Below are 22791 nucleotides of genomic sequence, written 5' to 3' on the forward strand. Positions count from 1 at the left end.
GGGACAAAAATACCACCAGCCCTCTACAGGATTTTCATACTCTCTGTCCCTCCGTTGGTGTCACTGGGAGATCCAATGACATGTTCTCTGCAGAGGGAACAGATGTGAATTATTCAGCCACAGAGAACTCAGACCTCACAGAGCACTTTATTGCGGGGGACTGGAGGTTTCCAAAAGATAAATGGGGGCCCTGAAAGTTGAAGAAATAGGATCACACACTGAGAAGGGATCAAAGAGCAAAGGGCGTTATGTTTGTACAGTGGCTGAGCTGGAGGAAAGGATGTCAGCAAATCATGGGGCTCCTCAAGGGAACCACCAAGGTCTTCGCAGCTGAGATTCGACTAGTGGAAGCCAACATGGAACGTCTGTCAGGCACACCTGGAGAGATCCCTGGAATAAGAGCCAAATCCTGGAGGTTGTTCCAGCTGTCTTTATCCCAGCCAGCTGACTGACTCTGCAAGACAACAGGATGAAAAATGATGTCCTGGTGAGATGCTGGGGCCCTTCTCACCTTCAGGACCATAGCTTGCAATTAATGGAAGAAAGGAGATGGTATCATTTTTATATCATTTCACAGGGAGAGAAAACAGAAGCGGAGTGTCTTCAGGGGCTCATAGAGTGATCGTGTGTTCTGGCTTTTCCAATAGTCCCAGTTTATGCCTGTTGTTCCCACTGTAATAATTAATGGCATCTCCTTTCATTCTTAAAAGTATCTTGGTTGGGTCAATAAAGCATGTGGTTATCCTGGCTATAATCACCTTAAGAAAATAAAAAGAATCAGTGACGAGGTTTGATAGAAGTTAAGGCCTGGAGCGACTGGCTGGTGCATGGTGCCCAGCTCTGGGTCGGTTCACTGGGCCTTCTTCTGACTTGATCTCAGCTACTCCACCACCTCTGCTTACTCTGTCTGTACCCACCATTCATTTCATATTCACCCACATCCCTTTGACCACTGCTCCCTTTCCCACCCTCTCTTTCCCAAAACATCCTCTACTTACCCTTCTGTGAGCTGCATTCTTACCTCTGGATCATAAGCCCCAAGACTGCCAGGCTTCTGGAAGGGACCGGTCAACACCAGACCTCCCAGGGTGGCCCAGGTTAGCATGGAGACTGGGACTTACTTCTCCGGGGGCAGATAGCTTGGCAGACACTTTCAGATTGGAAGTTGTTATTGTTCCCTTGGCAACCTCCATAGATAAATGAGGAGCAGGTTTCTTTTTGCTCATCATACCACCAGCGCACAAAGAAGGCGTTGCAGGGGCCAGGAACCTTTGGCAAAGTGCACACATCTGCAGGGAGATTGAGGGGCAGAGCTGTTTGGATGTCTGCCTCCCTAAGGAACATTCCAAGCACGTGCAAAGGCATGGGGCGGGAGGGCAGCAGAATGCAAAGGCATGAAAAGTTTAGCACACGGCACAGAACTTATCCTGCATGGATGCCTCAGGAATGTTTACAGTAAAAAATCCTGAACGGAAGCATTTACTGAACAACTGTTCTGTGCACAGTCCTAGGAGGTACAAATAGAGTTCTTTGGAACCTCAGAGTCTGAAGCACGATGAGCACACAGTTATTAAATGGTCAGACACTGTTCTCAGTACTTGACATATATTAACACATAGTCTTATGAGGTAGGTCCTCTTATCATCTTCATTTTTCAGATGAACAAACAGACTCAGAGCGGCTAAGTCACTTCCCTAAGGTCACATATAGATGGTAAGGGATCTGAATGTAGATAGTCTGTTGCTTTTAACATTGAAGCCAGATCCTTTACTCTGACTGACAAGGCCCTGCCTTGTCAGAGCTTTCTCTTCCTACTCTAGCTTTACCGTTCTCATCTCTTACCATACTCATGCTCTTCTCTGCTCTCTGGGCTTCCTAGCTTGAGGATGGTGTCTTCTCACACAGGGCCTTTGCACACGCTGTTCCCTATGCCAGAAACATCTGCCCTTCCATTTTTCCTACCTTCTATCCATCTTTCAGATCTTAAATCACAGATTTCTTTTCTGTCCCCCTGGCTACACTGAACAAGTGGAGCCCATTATGGGTGTCAGGGCCACTAGTAAATGTTTGCTTAATGAATGAATAACCCTTGATGAACAAGGTCTTCTTTAGAGCTCAACGATATGGGCAGAGAGAAAAGAGTGTAGGAGATCAAAGATGTCTAGGAGAGGCATCCAGAATTTCTACAGACAGAGAGACCAGAAAAGAAGCTAGGAAATACAGATCATATACCTATTTTTTATAGCTATCATGTCACCTGCCACCATGCTGGCATTTGATGAGACTTCTGTAGCTACTTAGCATCTCAGAGGATCACAAAATACTCACACCTTTCTTAGAAACAGGAAAACGAAGACCCTTAGAGGAAAAATTACATTACTCACATCACACACCTAAATAGAGGCAGAAATGAGATAAAACCCACTTCTGTCAACACCCTCCCCAGCCCAGCATTGACAGGATTTGTGCCAAGTTGAAGATGCACCCTGGAGAAGGCAATGGCACCCCACTCCAGTACTCTTGCCTGGAAAACCCCATGGTGGAGGAGCCTGGTAGGCTGCAGTCCATGGGGTCGCTAAGAGTCGGACACGACTGAGCGACTTCACTTTCACTTTTCACTTTCATGCATTGGAGAAGGCAATGGCAACCCACTCCAATACTCTTGCCTGGAGACTCCAAGGGAAGGGGAGCCTGGTGGGCTGCCATCTATGGGGTTGCACAGAGTCGGACACGACTGAAGCAACTTAGCAGTAGCGGAAGATGCACCTGGTCTCTTGGTCAGAGACCAGTCATCAACAAACCGGGGGAAGAGAATGACAATACCAGAGCAGGTGGCAGAAAGTGGGGGGGGAGGGAGGGTGTCAGGTAACACAGGGGATTGGTGAGTTACCTTTGTTGACATCTAAACATTTCTTTCCACAGCTAAATGGGCAACATTTCATCTTCTTTGGGCAATCTCTGCTTTTCGTACATAGGTCTCTTTCTTGTATTTCACATCTTACCCTGTTTCGGGGACACTGCCCTGAGGGACAAAAGGATATACTCGTCTGGAACCTTGAAGGGGCTGGAGCCCTCCCTTCCCAGGACCAGGACACCATCACCAAAGGAGGGAACCTGTTTTCACTTCACCTCTCACCTTCAGGGAGCTCAGAATTTCCCCAACGATACCCCCACTCCCAACCACATAACCGCTCAACATCTGATCTCCAAACCCATCATCCATAAGGTTCCAGGGACAGAGATGCTTGTCCCAGGACTATTCTGGTCACTTGGCCTTCCCGTATTTGGATGTTCCCTGGCTGGGGGCAGTGGGGTTGCAGCTGTCAGTGGTTGCAAACTCCCTTTCTGGAATCAGGGCTTTTGAATTCTGTGCATCCCTCCATTTGGCAGGAACTGTCCCTGAACCCTGATTTTCTTCATTTGCCGAGAGGGCTGTTTGGAAGATTCATGTGACAAACCTTGTAAAGCCATGGTCAAGCTGCCCGGGACATCATCAGCATCCCCATCCACCATCCCCATCCTCCTTCTGCTCATCATTATAACCAGTATTGATTAAGGGTTTACTGTGTCCCTGTTCTTTTCTCTTCAGTCCTCCTTACAGCTCTTCTGGGTAAGCTTTGTCACCATTCACATTGTGTAAAAAAGGAGGTGCTGTAAACTTGCCAAGTTCACACGGCTACCAGGAAGTGGAACAAGATTTGGCCCTGCCGTATGTGGCTCTGCTGCTGTCTGAGGGCTCAGTTTCTCTCTGCTGCTAATGGCAGGGGTCTTCATTATGTCACCATTCCAGGGGACTTTCAAAGACCCTTCTTTACCCCAAAGGCAAAGATCCCCTGTAGGTGTGGAGGTGGGGGTGGGGAAATTTTGGAGGCCTACAGAGAGAAGACCTAGAAGTTGATGAAGGTGGTGCTGGGGGCAGGGAGTGGCCTTTCTTATGGGGAATTTTCCCAAATTCCCTTAGTCTGTTTCATCCAAACCCTTCCAGGAAGAAGCCCTCTCATAATTATGGTGGGAAGTCAGTTGCCACAGGCTCGGGTTCCTGCATTCACCAAGGACATCTTAACCAGGAGGAAAGGAGCTAAAAGGAGGTCTCTGGATACGGTTCTTCTTTCTCCCCCAGGATTCCAGACAGAGGTGGGGGAACACATTTCTCATCAGCAAAAATTTCTGTTCCTTCCTCCCAGCCAAGCTCCGTTTCTCCACTAAGAAGACTGAGTCTTCAATTCTTGCTTTGATACTTACTTTGATACTTACTTAGAAAGAATGCCTCCACCAGCCCAGGTTCCTGGACACCCCCCAAGAGAATGAATAGTATCAGGATTGGCAAAACTCTGAGGAACCCCATTTCAGGAGGGACTCGCCTGGCTGGCAGCATCAAAACCAGGAACTCCTGCTCTGCAGCTTCTGCTTCTGAACTTTGGCTGCCCCGGCCTAGCTTGACACTCCAGGAAACCATACATCACTGGAGCCAAGCCAGCCACACTCCCTCTCCTGGGGAACGACAAGCCCCGGAGGCCATCAGTGGGACTAGCTAACTCCCACAACGTCAACCCTTGCGGGGAAGAGCTCTTTGATGGGCATCTCCCTCTTTTCAACCAGGGAGAAGGACAAAGCTTGTCAGGGGCTTCTAGACCCCCTAGGCAGAAGGGCATATTTGATTTCAGGATCTTCTTTTTTCCAGGGGGAGTCTGGAGACCACGAGGATCCCAGTTCTCTTGTCCCTTTCTAATCTTACTCTTCTCCTGATGCATCTGTTTTGGTCTGCTTATTTTTCTCACACTGCTTTTGCTTGTTTGTTTTTCCTTCTCTCAACACCTTTCTCTTTTGCTGCCTATTATTTCTCTCTTTTTCTTTGCATTTCCCTCTGTCTGGGTCTCTTTCTCCCTGCCATTCATCTCTCTTCTGTCTTTCTCTTCCTTCTTTGGGGGCCACCCCTTTTCGTTGTGTGTGTATACTTAGGCGTTCAGTTGCGTCCAATTCTTTGTGACCCCGTGGACTGTAACCCGCCAGGCTCCTCTGTCCATGGGATTTTCCAGGCAAGAATCCTGCAGTGGGTTGCCATTTCCTTCTCCAGGGGATTTTCCTGACTCAGGGATCAAAGATCCCTGCATCTCCTGCATTGATGGGTGGATTCTTTACCACAGCACCACCTAACTGGATAGGCATCACTGTTCTTTAATCATTGTCAGAGAGTAAAGGTATTGTCATGGGTAGCATGTCGGGGAAGAAACAGGCTGATATGAAAATGAACCAAATCTTCCGAGAGTGCCTGTTAAAGTTGTGGTGCTTTGAAAGCTGGAGAGGCGGTTATAGCTAATGGAGAGCTTCTATCACCTCTGAGTGTAATTTGGAATCAGTGATGCAGGGAGTGGTGGAGGCGGGGATAAATGTCAGTTATGACCTCATAGCTAGCTGCAGCAGTGGGGCCTGAAGAATGTTCTGTTGAACTTTCCAATTTAAGGCTTGCAGCATCCGTAGGTCATATTCTTGGCTTGTCTCTGATTTTACCTGCAGCTGTAGGAGACAGTTCTATTTCGTTATTTTTTTTCCTAATCCATGCCTTAAACTGGGGTGGAATTCACATTACATAACATTAAGAATTTTAAAGTAACAGTGCAGTAGCTTTTCAGCACCTTCATAATATTACACAACTTTCACCTTTATTAATTCCAAAACATTTTCATCACTCCCGAAGAAGGCCTCATACCATTCGCAGTCACTCAGCACCCTCTCCAGCCTATTCCAGCACCTAGCAACCACTATTCTCTTCTTATCTTTATGGATTTACCTGTTCTGGATAGTTCATGTAAATAGAATCTCATAGTATATGACCTTTCGTATGTGACTTCTTCAGTTCAGTTCAGTCGCTCAGTCGTGTCCGACGCTGCGACCCCATGAACCACAGCACACCAGGCCTCCCTGTCCATCACCAACTCCCGGAGGCCACCCAAACCCATGTCCATTGAGTCAATGATGCCATCCAGCCATCTCATCCTCTGTCATCCCCTTTTCCTCCTGCCCTCAATCTTTCGCAGCATCAGGGTCTTCTCCAATGAGTCAGCTCTCGGCATCAGGTAGCCAAAGTATTGGAGTTTCAGCTTCAACATCAGTCCTTCCAATGAACACCCAGGACTGATCTCCTTTAGGATGGACTAGTTGGACCTCCTTGCAGTCCAAGGGACTCTCAAGAGTCTTCTCCAACACCACAGTTCAAAACCATCAATTCTTCTGCACTCAGCTTTCTTTATAGGCCAACTCTCACATCCATACACGACCACTGGAAAAACCATAGCCTTGACTAGATGGACCTTTGCTGGCAAAGTAATGTCTCTGCTTTTCAATATGCTGTCTAGGTTGGTCATAACTTTCCTTCCAAGGAGTAAGTGTCTTTTAATTTCATGGCTGCAATCACCATCTGCAGTGATTTTGGAGCCCAGAAAAATGAAGTCTGACACTGTTTCCCCATCTATTTGCCATGAAGGGATGGGACCAGATGCCATGATCTTCGTTTTCTGAATGTTGAGCTTTAAGCCAACTTTTTCACTCTCCTCTTTCACTTTCATCAAGAGGCTTTTCAGCTCCTCTTCACTTTCTGCCATAAGGGTGGTGTTGTCTGCATATCTGAGGTTATTGATATTTCTCCCAGCAATCTTGATTTCCATCTTGTGCTTCCTCCAGCCCAGCGTGTCTCATGATGTACTCTGCATATAAATTAAATAAACAGGGTGACAATACACAGCTTTGACATACTCCTTTTCCTATTTGGAACCAGTCTGCTGTTCCATGTCCAGTTCTAACTATTGCTTCCTGCCCTGCATACAGGTTTCTTAAGAGGCAGATCAGGTGGTCTGGTATTCCCATCTCTCTCAGAATTTTCCGCAGTTTATTGGGATCCACAAAGTCAAAGGCTTTGGCATAGTCAATAAAGCAGAAATAGATGTTTTTCTGGAACTCTCTTGCTTTTCCCATGATCCAGCGGATGTTGGCAATTTGATCTCTGGTTCCTCTGCCTTTTCTAAAACCAGCTTGAACATCTGGAAGTTCATGGTTCACATATTGCTGAAGCCTGGCTTGGAGAATTTTGAGCATTACTTTACTAGCATGTGAGATGAGTGCAATTGTGCAGTAGTTTGAGCATTCTTTGGCATTGCCTTTCTTTGGGATTGGAATGAAAACTGACCTTTTCCAGTCCTGTGGCCACTGCTGAGTTTTGCACATTTGCTAGCATATTGAGTGCAGCACTTTCACAGCATCATCTTTCAGGATTTGAAACAGCTCAACTGGAATTCCATCACCTCCACTAGCTTTGTTTGTGGAGGCCCACTTGACTTCACACTCCAGGATGTCTAGCTCTAGGTGAGTGATCACACCATCATGATTATCTGGGTCGTGAAGATCTCTTTTGTACCATTCTTCCGTGTATTCTTGCCACCTCTTCTTAATATCTCCTGCTTCTGTTAGGTCCAGACCATTTCTGTCCTTTATTGAGCCCATCTTTGCATGAATGTTCCCTTGGTATCTCTAATTTTCTTAAAGAGATCTCCAGTCTTTCCCATTCTGTTCTTTTCCTCTATTTCTTTGCACTGATCACTGAGGAAGGCTTTCTTATCTCTCCTTGCTATCCTTTGGAACTCTGCATTCAAATGGTGGATCTTTCCTTTTCTCCTTTGCTTTTCGCTTCCGTTCTTTTCACAGCTATTTGTAAGGCCTCCTCAGACAGCCATTTTGCTTTAATGCATTTCTTTTTCTTGGGGATGGTCTTGATCCCTGTCTTCTGTACAATGTCACGAACCTCATTCCATAGTTCATCAGGCACTCTTGTCTATCAGATCTAGTCCCTTAAATCTATTTCTCACTTTCACTGTATAGTCATAAGGGATTTGGTTTAGGTCATACCTGAATGTCTAGTGGTTTTCCCCACTTTCTTCAATTTCAGTCTGAATTTGGCAATAAGGAATTCATGATCTGAGCCACAGTCAGCCCCAGTCTTATCTGTGCTGACTGTATAGAGCTTCTCCATCTTTGGCTGCAAAGAATATAATCAATCTAATTTTAGTGTCAATCATCTGGTGATGTCCATGTGTAGAGTCTTCTCTTGTGTTGTTGGAAGAGGGTGTTTGCTATGACCAGTGAGTTCTCTTGGTAGAACTCTATTAGCCTTTGCCCGGCTTCATTCTGTACTCCAAGGCCAAATTTGCCTGTTACTCCAGGTGTTTCTTGACTTCCTACTTTTGCATTCCAGTCTCCTGTAATGAAAAGGAAATCTTTTTTGGGTATTAGTTCTAGAAGGTCTTGTAGGTCTTCATAAAACCGTTCAACTTCAGCTTCTTCAGTGTTACTGGTCGGGGCATAGACTTGGATTACCATGATATTGAATGGTTTGCCTTGGAGACGAACAGAGATCATTCTGTCGTTTTTGAGATTGCATCCAAGTACTGAATTTTGGACTCTTTTCTTGACTATGATGGCTACTCCATTTTCTAAGGGATCCCTGCCCACAGTAGTAGATATAATGGTCATCTGAGTTAAATTCACCCATTCCTGTCCATCTTAGTTCGCTGATTCCTAGAATGTCAACGTTCACTCTTGTCACCTCCTGTTTGACCACTTCCAATTTGCCTTGATTCATGGACCTGACATTCCAGGTTCCTATGCAATATTACCCTTTACAGCATCAGACCTCTCTTCTATCACCAGTCACATCCACAACTGGGTGTTGTTTTTGTTTTGCCTCCATCCCTCCATTCTTTCTGGAGTTATTTCTCCACTCATCTCCAGTAGCATATTGGGCACCTACTGACCTGGGGAGTTCCTCTTTCAGTGTCCTATCTTTTTGCCTTTTCATACTGTTCATGGGGTTCTCAAGGCAAGAATACTGAAGTGGTTTGCCATTCCCTTCTCCAGTGAGCCACATTTTGTCAGACCTCTCCACCATGACCCGTCCGTCTTGGGTGGCCCCACACAGCATGGCTTACTTTCATTGAGTTAGACAAGGCTGTGATCCGTGTGATCAGATTGGCTAGTGTCTGTGATTGTGGTTTCAGTGTGTCTGCCCTCTCTCAGCACCTACGGTCTTACTTGCGTTTCTCTTACCTTGGACGTTGGGTATCTCTTCACCGCTGCTCTAGCAAAGCGCAGCCGCTGCTCCTTACCTCCGACATGGGGTAGCTCCTCTCTGCTGCCACCCTGACCTCGGACATGGGGTAGCTCCTCTTGGCCACCACCCCGACCTCAGATGTGGGGTAGCTCCTCTCTGCCGCCACCCTGACCTCGGACATGGGGTAGCTCCTCTCTGCCGCCACCCTGACCTCGGACGTGGGGTAGCTCCTCTCAGCCACCGCCCCTGTGTGACTTCTTAGCAGAGTGTTTTTGAGGTTCATCCACAGTGTAGCCTGCATTAGTGCTTCATTCCTTTTCATGGCTAAATTTTGTTTTGTTTTTGGCCACATCACACAGCACACAGGATCTCTGTCCCATGACAAGCAATTGAACGCACACCCCCTGCAGTGGAAGCACAGAGTCCCAACTACTGGGCGACCGTGGAAGTTCCAATGGCTGAATAATATCCGATGCACACCAATAGCTTCCTACAAGTATCAGAGCTCTGCTTCTCTGCTCTGAGTTCTTTCTAACTTCCTAGGAACTTGGTCAGCTTGCATGCAGAAGAGTCTGGAAGACTGAGGGATTTAACAACCAACACGCATCCAGTAGAGGATGAAAGTCAATGACTAAACACCTCAGCTTCCTCATGAATGAAGAAAATTCAGAGGCAGGTTTTACAAGGTTCTTTGGAAGGTCCCTAATGGGATTAAGCTGCATTTTCCCACCACGGTAACCAACATATAATCAGCTCCTCTCTTCCTTGCATCACTATCCCACTCCTCAATTTGTATTTCTTGAAAGATCCCAAATAAACTTACTTTCACCCATGCCCTTCTCCTAGAAAGAAGCAGCACCCAAGAGCCCTTGCCTTAAGAGTAATATGATGCTTTGAAAAAACAGAGGAGTCGTATAGCAACGTCCCTGGAATCCTCAACTCTCAAGGTTCTGAGTATCTTCATTTCCTTTAATGATGTCACCAGAAAGTGTAATATGCCAATAGACATAAATTATTCACGCTCAGAGGCACAGGACTAAATTAAGTGCTTTATTGGGAAAAATGAGAGCTTCACAGAACAAGCAGTTCTAGAAGTTGAACATAAAGGTAAGAAGCATAGAGATGGGATCAAAAGAGAAAGATTATGTCTAAAAAGAGGCTGAGATGGAGAAAGGGGAGACAGGCACCAGGATTCAGTTTAGGGAAGCTCTCAGGCCTTGGAACACTGGAAGTAGAACAGTGGAAGCCAGCCTAGATCGTCTGCAGGCACACGGACAGCGCTTGGTCATAAACTGAATCCCAGTGGCGGTTGCAGTGTATCATTTCACATTCAGGAATTAGAGCCTGTTGAGAACAGAGGATAGGACCAGCTGAGCTTCTAGGACTCAGCTTATTTTCCAAACTAATCTTGAAGTTATGTTTGTACATCTTTTCACAGGAGACTAAAAGGAAGTAGGTTTCCCTGGAAAACTCTGAATGGGATGTGGCTGGGAGTGGGTTGCTGGCGAAGAGTCATGAGGGGAAATTGATGGCCTAGAAGGGTTGATTGGTCCACCTGTCCAGCACTAGGCTGGATGTCCTGTGATCTCTCTGAAGTTGGTCTCTGAGATCTCACCATGTCTGCATCCTCTCCTACTCCTAATACTTGCCAGCTTTGATCCACAACCACGTCCCCTCCCAACCTCAGTTTCCCAACAAGCCATGGTCCCACCCTCTGCAAGGCTCATTCTTACCTGCTGATCAGAGCCGGTCAGTTCCTGGTCTTCACCTGGTCTGTCAAGGATGCAACTATCCTGGAATGGGCCAAGCAACACTCCGACTCCCCCTCTCAGAGTGACCCTGGCAAGGATGAGAGACTGGGGCCCCTGGGACTCACCCTTTGTGGAACAGGCACTCTGGCACACGGCTTGGGATTGGAAGTTGTTATTGTTTCCTCTACAACCACCATAGATGAAGCTGGAGCAAGTATTATTTGTCTTATCATACCACCAACGATGGAAAAGAGCCATGCAGGGGCCAGCTTCTTTGGGCATACTGCATATGTCTGCAGGGAGATGCCAGAGTTGAGATTTTAAAGTGCCCACACCAAAAAAAAAAAAAAAAAACACACACAGCAGCTGTTATTGTCCCCCTAGTAACTAGCACAGATGAAACCAAACAGGTTCCTTTTACCTTTTACCTTTTCACACCTCGGGAGCCCAGTTCCATTGATATATTTGCCCATTTGTAGAGCAGAGCAGAGCTGTTTGGCTATCTGCATCCCCAGGGAACATCAGGTCAGGTCCCCACCTTCTCTTCAGATCACTGGACTGTCTCCCATGAGAGTGAGGAGCCTCTGTTTTCAGGGCTGTGCGCTTAACTCGGGGCATGCACATTGACCTCCCACATTACCAGTCTTGTCCTTGACTTCAGTAAAATGAGGATGCAAAATCCCACCCTGCTCATTACCTGGGGATGTCCTGAGGTGCAAATAAGATCACCCTCAAGGCCCGCTAAGTTGTGAGCTCCTTGATTGTATCTAAATGTGCAGTTTCTAGTGCAGTGCCTGGTGAGAATTTCATTCTGAATGGATACAGGAGTGCCTCAAAAATGCCAAATTATAAGCCACTTACTCTTCCCTCCAAACCATGCCAAAGAAAGAGAATATGGGGTCAGAGTCAAGGGCAAGTCCATGCAGGGAATGCAAGGGGTAGTTTTTCAGATTGTCAAGCCCCTTTTTTCCCTGCAGTTAGCTTCTGTCCTGTTATGGATTGAGTACCCCCTGTTATGGATTGAGTACCCCCCCCCACACACACACAATTCCAGTTCAAACACTGAAGACCTAGCCCTCGGCACCTCAGAAGGACCGTGTTTGGAAATAAAATTGGGGCCTATATCAGTAGTTAAGATGAGGCTATACTGGGATGGGATGGGCCCCTAATCCAAAATGACTGGTGTCCCTTAAAAAGGACAAATGCTAACAGATAACTAGTTAAGACCCACTGTATAGCACAGGGAACTCTACTCAACATTTTCTAATGGCCTATATGGGAAAAGCATCTTAAAAATAGTGGATAAACGTATTACTGATTCACTGTACTGTACACCTGAAAGTAAGATAACATTGTAAATTAATTATACTCCAATAAAAAAATTAATAATAAACAGGGTAAATTCTGACACCAACACACACACACAGGGAGGACACCATGTGAACATGAAGATAAGGGATCTCCATGGCATGGAACACCAGAGACTGCCAGCAAACCACCAGAAGTTAGAGGAAGAGGTGTGACACAGATTCTCCCTCCCCACCTGACAAAGAACCAACCAACTTGCCAACACTTGACCCTGAACTTCTAGCCTGCTGAATGGTGAGACAATACATTTCTGTAGTTTAAGCCATCTTGTTGGTGGTATTTTGCTACAACAGTCCTAGCAAACTAACACAGGTCAGAGCTAAACGATAAGTTCCCCAAGGGTCAATGCCCACAGCTAAACAGTTGAGTCCTGTTGATTTTTACTTTCTCAAAGCTCACCTGTCTGCCCCTCTCCTGAAGTCTCAGGCTGTTGGGAGAGCCTCAGATTGATCTTCTAGCCTCTATCCTTGGCTCCTACAATCAGTCCTTCCTGCTGCCCACTAGAGAGAAGGACCTGATGGATCCGAGACCAAGCTAATTGTATCATTTCGCAGCTAAGACCTTGACTTCATGAGCAGGCCTTCCATGGCCTATAGACACTTCATTGTCTGGCTCCTGTTTGGCGCTCTGGCCTCCTCCCCTACCACAGTCCCCTTTTGAGCTTCAGGCTTCCACAATCTTCAACACTGCCCCCCACACACACCTCTCACTCCATATTCCCTCTGCCACCTTTCCATTGTTCATTAATCACACTGTTACTCTCCCTTCAAAACCCTTCCCAGACATCAACTCCACTATGGCATCTTGAACCCCATTCTACACACTGCACCCCACAGGTGCCTAACTCCATCCTGCATTTTTCTACTGTGCTTCTGAGTTGTGTGTGTGTGTGTTGTCATTTTTTTTCATCTTCCATCTCATCTATGAAGTGGTGAGCTTCTGAGGCAGAGAGCAGAGACCATGTCTGATTTCATCTTGGAACCCTATTCTTAGCAGGTGGTCATGTAAAGTGTCCAGTTCAGTTCAGTTCAGTTCAGTTGCTCAGTCGTGTCCAACTCTTTGTGACCCCATGAATCGCAGCACGCCAGGCCTCCCTGTCCATCACCATCTCACGGAGTTCACTCAGACTCACAGCCATCGAGTCCGTGATGCCATCCAGCCATCTCATCCTCTGTCGTCCCCTTCTCCTCCTGCCCCCAATCCCTCCCAGCATCAGAGTCTTTTCCAATGAGTCAACTCTTCGCATGAGGTGGCCAAAGTACTGGAGCTTCAGCTTTAGCATCATTCCTTCCAAAGAAATCCCAGGGCTGATCTCCTTAATAATGGACTGGTTGGATCTCCTTGCAGTCCAAGGGACTCTCAAGAGTCTTCTCCAACACCACAGTTCAAAAGCATCAATTCTTTGGCACTCAGCTTTCTTCACAGTCCAACTCTCACATCCATACATGACCACTGGAAAAACCATAGCCTTGACGAGACGGACCTTATTCGGCAAAGTAACGTCTCTGCTTTTGAATATACTATCTAGGTTGGTCATAACTTTTCTTCCAAGGAGTAAGCGTCTTTTAATTTCATGGCTGCAATCACCATCTGCAGTGATTTTGGAGCCCAAAAACATAAAGTCTGACACTGTTTCCACTGCTTCCCCATCTATTTCCCATGAAGTGATGGGACCGGATGCCATGATCTTCGTTTTCGGAATGTTGAGCTTTAAGCCAACTTTTTCACTCTCCTCTTTCACTTTCATCAAGAGGCTTTTGAGTTCCTCTTCACTTTCTGCCATAAGGGTGGTGTCATCTGCATAGCTGAGGTTATTGATATTTCTCCTGGCAATCTTGATTCCAGCTTGTGTTTCTTCCAGTCCAGCGTTTCTCATGATGTACTCTGCATAGAAGTTAAATAAGCAGGGTGAAAATATACAGCCTTGACATATTCCTTTACCTATTTGGAACCAGTCTGCTGTTCCATGTCCAGTTCTAACTGTGGCTTCCTGACCTGCATACAGATTTCTCAAGAGGCAGGTCAGGTGGTCTGGTATTCCCATCTCTTTCAGAATTTTCCACAGTTTATTGTGATCCACACAGTCAAAGGCTTTGGCATAGTCAATAAAGCAGAAATAGATGTCTTTCTGGAACTCTCTTGCTTTTTCCATGATCCAGCGGACGTTGGCAATTTGATCTCTGGTTCCTCTGCCTTTTCTAAAACCACCTTGAACATCAGGGAGTTCACGGTTCACGTATTGCTGAAGCCTGGCTTGGAGAATTTTGAGCATTACTTTACTAGCATGTGAGATGAGTGCAATTGTGTGGTAGTTTGAGCATTCTTTGGCATTGCCTTTCTTTGGGATTGGAATGAAAACTGACCTTTTCCAGTCCTGTGGCCACTGCTGAGTTTTGCAAATTTGCTGGCATATTGAGTGCAGCACTTTCACAGCATCATCTTTCAGGATTTGAAATAGCTCAACTGGAATTCCATCACCTCCACTAGCTTTGTTCGTAGTGATGCTTTCTAAGGCCCACTTGACTTCACATTCCAAGATGTCTGGCTCTAGATGAGTGATCACACCATCATGATTATCTGGGTCATGAAGATCTTTTTTGTACAGTTCTTCTGTGTATTCTTGCCACCTCTTCTTAATATATTCTGCTTCTGTTAGGTCCATACCGTTTCTGTCCTTTATCGAGCCCATCTTTGCATGAAATGTTCCCTTGGTATCTCTAATTTTCTTGAAGAGATCTCTAGTCTTTCCGATTTTGTTGTTTTCCTCTATTTCTTTGCATTGATCACTGAAGAAGGGTTTCTTATCTCTTCTTGCTATTCTTTGGAACTCTACATTCAGATGCTTATATCTTTCCTTTTCTCCTTTGCTTTTCACCTCTCTTCTTTTCACAGCTATTTGTAAGGCCTCCCCAGGCAGCCATTTTGCTTTTTTGCATTTCTTTTTCTTGGGGATGGTCTTGATCCCTGTCTCCTATACAATGTCACGAACTTCATTCCATAGTTCATCAGGCACTCTATCTATCAGATCTAGGCCCTTAAATCTATTTCTCACTTCCACTGTATAATCATAAGGGATTTGATTTAGGTCATACCTGAATGGTCTAGCGGTTTTCCCTATTTTCTTCAGTTTCAGTCTGAATTTGGTAATAAGGAGTTCATGATCTGAGCCACAGTCAGCTCCTGGTCTTGTTTTTGTTGACTGTATAGAGCTTCTCCATCTTTGGCTGCAAAGAATATAATTAATCTGATTTCAGTGTTGACCATCTGGTGATGTCCATGTAGGATTTTGCAAATGCTGAGGGTAAAACAAAATATATCCTGACTGGAACTGAATAAGTCATTCCTTGAGCACCTACTACATGCTCAATGCTTAAAGAGACAAAAGTATGGCCTCTGTTATATAGGAGCTCCCAGTTATGAATGACTGAATAATGTGAGCTAACGTCACATATCTGTTAGACACCAGGCATTGCCCTAAGAATTTCACCTGCATAAGCATATTTAATCTTTCAAATAACCTTTAACATTAGTCTTTTTGCTATCCAGAAACTGAGGCATCACAAGGGAAAGTGGTTAGTTTGCCCAAGATAAATAGGCTGGTGAGAACTGGAGCTAAGATTTGAACTCAAGAAGTCTGGACTCAGAATTCCTCAACTATAGGCAAACGAACAACCCACTGTCCACCTGCCTGTCCAGTCTACTCCACTGTCAAGTTGACTTCACTGCCTACATCCCTTTCAGACACATCCGACTCTTCCCCACCCTCTCAGCTCCTTAGTCCAAGAAACCCTTTTTTTTTAATCAAGTCACTCCATTCCCACCTCGTAGGCATAGTAAAAGCCACACCACGTGCCCGCCCACCTCAGTGAATTTCCATTGATCTTAAGATCAAGGTGCAACCCTTGTCCAACAAGAACCTACCTACCAAGAACCTTTTTCCCTTTCACCATGTCCATGCTCATGTACAAAGTCTTGATGGCGGGACGCCAGAATCCATCAAGACTGTGTATGTGTACATTGCCTGTGCCTGGAAGCCCTTCCACCCACTTTTCCCCCAATTTTGCTACCCATCCTTCTGAACTCTAGTTTTACTTTCTCAGGGAAGGCTTCCTCAACCTCTTTATAATAGGTCAAATCCTATTATACGTCTCAGAGACACTCAACAAACATTTCTTAAATGAGAGAATAAAGAATCTCTGATAGTCTTAATAAATTCAACAGACATAGAAAACAAAGTTATGGTCACCAAAAGGGAAAGGAAGGAGAAGGGATAAATTAGGAGTTTGGGACTAATAGATACATCCTACTATATATAAAATAGATGAACAACAATGAGCTACTGTATAGCACATATAAAACTATATTCAGCATCTTGTAATGATTAACAATGGAAAAAAAACTGAAAAGAATATATATATATATATGAATCACTTTGTTGTACACCTGAAACATTATAAGGAACTATACTTTAACTCTTGTCTTTATTTTATTTTCAAAATTTAAACTTTTTATTTTTTATTGAAGTACAGTCGATTAACAATGTTATGGTAGTTTCAGGTGAACAGAGAAGGGACCCTACATACAATGTAATACATATACATTATGTATTGCATAATGTAATACATATACATTACACTTGAATTAAAAAAAAAAAGAATCCTTGATAGTCTTTCTGGAGCTGAGGTAGATGGGCATGGAGTTAAGACTGCCTCAGCAAAGGATAGGCCCTCTGGTCTGGAGTGGTCAGCAAAGATTTCTTAATGCTAAAGTGGATTTGTATAGGCAGGCAGTGAATCTGGAGCCAAAAGCTATTTTTTTTGTATTTTTAAGAAATACAAACATCTTAATTATCATTTGCAGCAACAATGTTGATATATGGTGAACCAATAGTGGCCCCCTGGGGACTAAGAAAATCATAAGGGTAAAAAAAAAAAGTAAGAAAATATAAGAGTGGAAAGGAGCCATGAGACTTTCTGGTTCAATCCCAACATTATACCTAGATTTTGCTTGCAGAACCTGAGACCCAACAGGATGAAGATACTCCCTAATGTCAAATAGGGGCAGTGATATATCTAAATTTCAAGTTTCCCAAGTCCAGCAATCTTGCTCAGAGACCAACCCTTAGTGAAGAAGGGACAGGGCCAGCCCAGAGGAGCAGAAGGGGAGGATATGGGTAAGGGGTTGGTTATTGAGGCTCTCAATATTTGTTTACCTTGTTGGAGGTTTATGCATTTTCTTCCGCAGCTGAAGAAGCAACACTTCTCATGCTTCGGGCACTTTTTGTTCTTTGAACATTCGTCCCTTTCTTTGAATTCACAATTACTCTGGATTCTGGGGCACCTCTCTAGGGAAGGACTGACAACAATGAGTCTTACAGTTACAGTGCCCACCCTTCTCCAGACCCAAGGCAATTCTGGGGAGTCAGGGGAATTTCCTTTTGCTTTGCTCATCCCCAGGAGTCCTTTTCCTGGGGGCTTTCATTTATTTCCCAGTGCTGCCTGCACTAACCTCTCTCCTGACCACCCCTCACTCTCTGCCTCCTTTCCCCTAGCCCCACCTGCTAAGGCAAGATTTCTCAACCTAGGTACTGGAGGCATTTGGGCCAGATAATTATTTGATGGATAGAGGAGGGACTTCCCTAGTGGCTCAGATGGTAAAGTGTCTGTCTACAATGCGGGAGACCCGGGTTCAATCCCCGGGTTGGGAAAATCCCCTGGAGAAGGGAATGACAATCCACTCCAGTACTATCGCCTGGAGAATCCCATGGACAGAGGAGCCTGGTAGGCTACAGTCCCTGGGCTCGCAAAGAGTCGGACACCACTGAGCGATTTCACTTTCACTTTCACTAGAGGAGGGTTGTCCTTTTGTAGGGCGTCCATTGTAGGACGTTTAGCAGCATCCCTGGCCTCTACCCACTAGACTGCCGGTAGCACTCCCCGGTCGTGACAACCAAAAAAGCCTCTAGACATTGTCAATGTTCCCTGGAAGGCAAAATCGCCCATTGAAAGCCATTGGTCTAACTAAGCCAATCTAGTCGCTTTGGGCTGGTTGAGAAAACAGTGTTTGGGAGTTCCTCTGGGGGGCGCTATTGTGCAGCAATATTGTTCACCCTGGCAGTCAGACAGCTGGGTTTTTTAATTCTCGTTCTTGGTTTACAACTTCCTGTCTCTGAACTTTGGTTTCTTCATTTATAAAATCCTTTTAGCCTTACAGAGAGGTGAGGAAGAATTAAGACAAAGCGTGTAAAGCTATAATCATCGTCACGGATGCCCAGTAATATTAACTAATATTGGTTAAGTTAACCATAAGCCTAGCACTCTTTCAACCATTTTAAAGAGGTTATCTCATATAATCGGCGTAATTGTTCTATGACACTAATTCTATTAATATCCCCCATTTTGCAGATGAGGAAACTGAAGCATAGGGAATTTAAGCAGAATTTGTACCCACCAAGGCTGACTCCCTCTCTTTAAATCCCTTCTTTCAGAATGTTCAGTAAATGGTAGCAATTATCAATATTACTCTATTTGTCGTTATTCAGTCACTCAGTCGTGTCCAACTCTTTGGGACTCCATGGACTGCAGCATGCCGGGCATGGAGTATTACTGCCTTAAATTCAAAGGAGCTTCAAAAAGTCAAGGAACCCCTACGGAGGTGGGAACACTTTCTAGAACTACATTTGAAAGAATCAAGAGTTAACAGAGGTGCGTTTCAAGAAAGGGGGCTATTTTTGTCATGGGGTGAGGGAAAAGTCCCTTAGGAGTCCCAGATCCTTATAGCCCCTCCCCTAAATGCTAGATTTTGTGATACCCAACCCACCACCCCACCACCCCAACCCCCCAACCCCCACTCAGAAAGACCTTCCATTTCAAAGGGGCTGAAAATACAAATTGCCCAGGTCTGGATTCTTGCATTCACTGAAGAGAAATTCCATACAAAAGAAAAAGGGAAGAAATAACCAAAATATCTCCCTCATCCCTAACCCAGGCCCAGGGCTAAGGTGGTGGAAAGCTTTTTTCTTCCTCCCAGCCATATTCTTTCTCTCCAGGGCAAGGGCTGAGACCCCAGTACTTACGGGGAAAGAACCAATCAGTCAGAGCAGGTCCCTGGACGTTCACTAGAAGGAGGGATAGCACCAAGATGCTCAAAAGTCCAGAAGACTCCATTCTGAAGGAAAGCTGTCCTGCTGGTGGTTCCAGATCATAAAAATGTCTGGCTGCCTTTGTCCAGCCTAATCTTTCAGTGGTCAGTGTCTTGGATACTTGAGAGCTGGAGTCAAGCCAACCACCTCCTTTCCTGATGGGAACACTGGGTTCCTGAAGTCATCGATGTGACTAGCTGGCATCCACATCCCACAGCCCTGGGCAAGGGTCTCTTACAGGTGGCTCTTGATTGTTAGCCGCCTCAACTGCAGTGGGTCTTCTGGTCAACCAGGGCAAGTGGGCAAAGCTGCTGTCACTTTCCAGGCTAGCTTAGAAGTGAATGCCACCATCAGAGGTCTTCATCTTGGTAACTTTGAGAGTTGTAGGATGACCTCATTTTCTATTCATTTTCCATTTCAACTGGCACACCCCCTCTTGTTTTGTTTGATCCATGTGTGTCTATTGAGCTCTTAGTATCTCTTTGTTTCTGTAAGTCTCCCATGGTCCCTATGTTTCTTTGTCTCCCTCTCCCACACTGGCCTCCCATCCTCCTTTTTCTCTTTGGCTCACTCCACTCAAACTCTTTGACTAAGACCAAAGAGTAAAGATGTTGCCCCAGAGTGATGTGGGGAGGAGGAAGCAGGCTGATAGCAGAGTTTGCAGATAACATTTGTCAAGATTGCATTGTCCTGAGAGCAGGAAGGAGGGTCAGGAAGGTTGGAGCTTATACAGAGCATCTACCATCTGGTGCAAACTCCCTGTTGTCTGATGGGGAACTGTGAAGGGAAGAGACCTGCCTGAGAGACCACAACTCAGTAAAGGTCAATAACACAGCAGAGTTTCTGGTTTTTAACTAACTAATGGACCTCTAACTAACAGATGGGCTGTGGGAGAGAAGGGGGTGTTGCTGTAGGACTTGTCAGCTTTCCTTCAGCTACGGAACCCAGAACCCCAGCCCATCAATTAGTTCTGGTAGTTCAGTTCAGTTCAGTTCAGTCGCTCAGTTGTGTCCGACTCTTTGCGACCCCATGAATCTCAGCATGCCAGGCCTCCCTGTCCATCACCATCTCCCGGAGTTCACTCAGACTCACGTCCATCGAGTCCGTGATGCCATCCAGCCATCTCATCCTGGGTCGTCCCTTTCTCCTCCTGCCCCCAATCTCTCCCAGCATCAGAGTCTTTTCCAATGAGTCAGCTCTTCTCATGAGGTGTCCAAAATACTGGAGCTTCAGCTTTAGCATCATTCCTTCCAAAGAAATCCACTTCAGTATTCTTGCCTTGAGAACCCCATGAACAGTAGGAAAAGGCAAAATGATAGGATACAAAAAGAGGAACTCCCCAGGTCATTAGGTGCCCAATATGCTACTGGAAATCAGTGGAGAAATAACTCCAGAAAGAATGAAGGGATGGAGCCAAAGCAAAAACAATACCCAGTTGTGGATGTGACTGGTGATAGAAGCAAGATCTGATGCTGTAAAGAGCAATATTGCATAGGAACCTAGAATGTCAGGTCCATGAATCAAGGCAAATTGGAAGTGGTCAAACAAGAGATGGTAAGGGTGAACATCGACATTCTAGGAATCAGTGAACTAAAATGGACTGGAATAGGTGAATTTAACTCAGATGATCATTACATCTACTACTGCGGGCAGGAATCCCTCAGAAGAAATGGAGTAGCCATCATGGTCAACAAAAGAGTCCAAAATGCAGTACTTGGATGCAATCTCAAAAATGACAGAATGATCTCTGTTTGTCTCCAAGGCAAACCATTCAATATCACAGTTATCCAAGTCTATGCCCCAAGCAGTAACGCTGAAGAAACTGAAGTTGAACAGTTTTATGAAGACCTACAAGACCTTTTAGAACTAACACCCAAAAAAGATGTCCTTTTCATTCTAGGGGACTGGAAGTCAAGAAACACCTGGAGTAACAGGTAAATTTGGCCTTGGAATGCAGAATGAAGCAGGGCAAAGACTAATAGAGTTTTGCCAAGAAAATGCACTGATCATAGCAAACACCCTCTTCTAACAACACAAGAGAAGACTCTACATATGAACATCACCAGATGAAATCAGATTGATTATATTCTTTGCAGCCAAAGATGGAGAAGCTCTATACAGTCAACAAAAACAAGACCAGGAGCTGACTGTGGCTCAGATCATGAACTCCTTATTGCCAAATTCAGACTTAAATTGAAGAAAGTAGGGAAAACCGCTAGACCATTCAGGTATGACCTAAATCAAATCCCTTATGATTATACAGTGGAAGTGAGAAATAGATTTAAGGGTCTAGATCTGATAGATAGAGTGCCTGATGAACTATGGAATGAGGTTCGTGACATTGTACAGGGGACAGGGATCAAGACCATCCCCATGGAAAAGAAATGCAAAAAAGCAAAATGGCTGTCTGGGGAGGCCTTACAAATAGCTGTGAAAAGAAGAGAGGAGAAAAGGAAAGATATAAGCATCTGAATGCAGAGTTCCAAAGAATAGAAGGAGAGACAAGAAACCCTTCTTCAGTGATCAATGCAAAGAAATAGAGGAAAAGAACAGAATGGGAAAGACTAGAGATCTCTTCAAGAAAATTAGAGATCCCAAGGGAACATTTCAAGCCAAGATGGGCTCGATAAAGGACAGAAATGGTCTGGACCTAACAGAAGCAGAAGATATTAAGAAGAGGTGGCAAGAATACACAGAAGAACTGTACAAAAAAGATCTTCATGACCCAGATAATCATGATGGTGTGATCACTCATCTAGAGCCAGACATCTTGGAATGTGAAGTCAAGTGGGCCTTAGAAAGCATCACTACGAACAAAGCTAGTGGAGGTGATGGAATTCCAGTTGAGCTGTTTCAAATCCTGAAAGTCCTGGTAGAAGGAGAGACAAATGTCATCAGTAGGCTCCCTGTTTTCTTCCCTAAATAGATGTTGCACTTTGGGCAAAGCTGTATTGTCCAACTGTCTTACCTGCTGGAGAAGCCAGACAAAAACCAACTTTATTATCGGTGACTGACTCTATGGTCACAAAATCTAGGATCACGACGAAGTCCCTGTGGAATCTATCGTGTGGGTCTGAGCCTACTGATAGTGATGTTCTTGGACAGGACTGCCTGAGGCACTCAGATAGCCTGTATTTACTCTTGCAGAGCCCCACAGACATTCCCTCCATCATCACCGGGACTGAGGTTGGGTCTGGACCAACCTTTGTGGTTCTTCAGGTGGTTGCAGGACATCTCTGCAAAATCCTCAGGGAACTGTTAAAGGGAAAAACCACGGGCCACAAATGGCATCATTCATGCTCAAGTCTATGATACCAAGCCTAGATTTAATACCTAACCTAACTGCAGTTTTGACCTTCACCAGAAATGTAGCATTACTCAGTCTGGAATTCCCAGGTCAGCACCAATGAAGCAATCTGTCACGTGGGCCATCT

The 22791-nt window shown here is 45.2% G+C and overlaps 1 protein-coding gene across 1 annotated transcript; it reads right to left on the reverse strand.

Annotated features, from left to right (window-relative positions):
- Nucleotides 1-23: 23 nt before the first annotated feature.
- Nucleotides 24-19382, reverse strand: LOC128058102 (eppin-like). Its single transcript, XM_052650462.1, has 6 exons — nt 19288-19382; nt 17429-17556; nt 10974-11141; nt 2891-3022; nt 999-1080; nt 24-87 (listed from the first exon to the last, which is right to left on the reverse strand). The coding sequence occupies exons 1-6, from the start codon at nt 19380-19382 to the stop codon at nt 24-26; spliced, it is 669 nt and encodes a 222-aa protein (XP_052506422.1).
- Between the last annotated feature and the right edge of the window lie 3409 nt (nt 19383-22791).

Source organism: Budorcas taxicolor, chromosome 13, assembly GCF_023091745.1.
Source record: "Budorcas taxicolor isolate Tak-1 chromosome 13, Takin1.1, whole genome shotgun sequence".
Lineage (NCBI taxonomy): Eukaryota > Metazoa > Chordata > Mammalia > Artiodactyla > Bovidae > Budorcas > Budorcas taxicolor.

What these genes read in the sequence shown, in the direction of transcription:
- LOC128058102 (XM_052650462.1), bottom strand. Translation starts at nt 19,382, where the DNA reads ATGGAGTCTTCTGGACTTTTGAGCATCTTGGTGCTATCCCTCCTTCTA. An exon ending in GAGTGCCTGTTCCACAAAGG is followed by an intron (nt 3,023 to 10,973) that starts GTGAGTCCCAGG and finishes TTTGTCCCTCAG; the next exon opens with GGCAGTGTCCCCGAAACAGG. An exon ending in ATGTTTAGATGTCAACAAAG is followed by an intron (nt 1,081 to 2,890) that starts GTAACTCACCAA and finishes CCACCCTGGGAG; the next exon opens with GTCTGGTGTTGACCGGTCCC.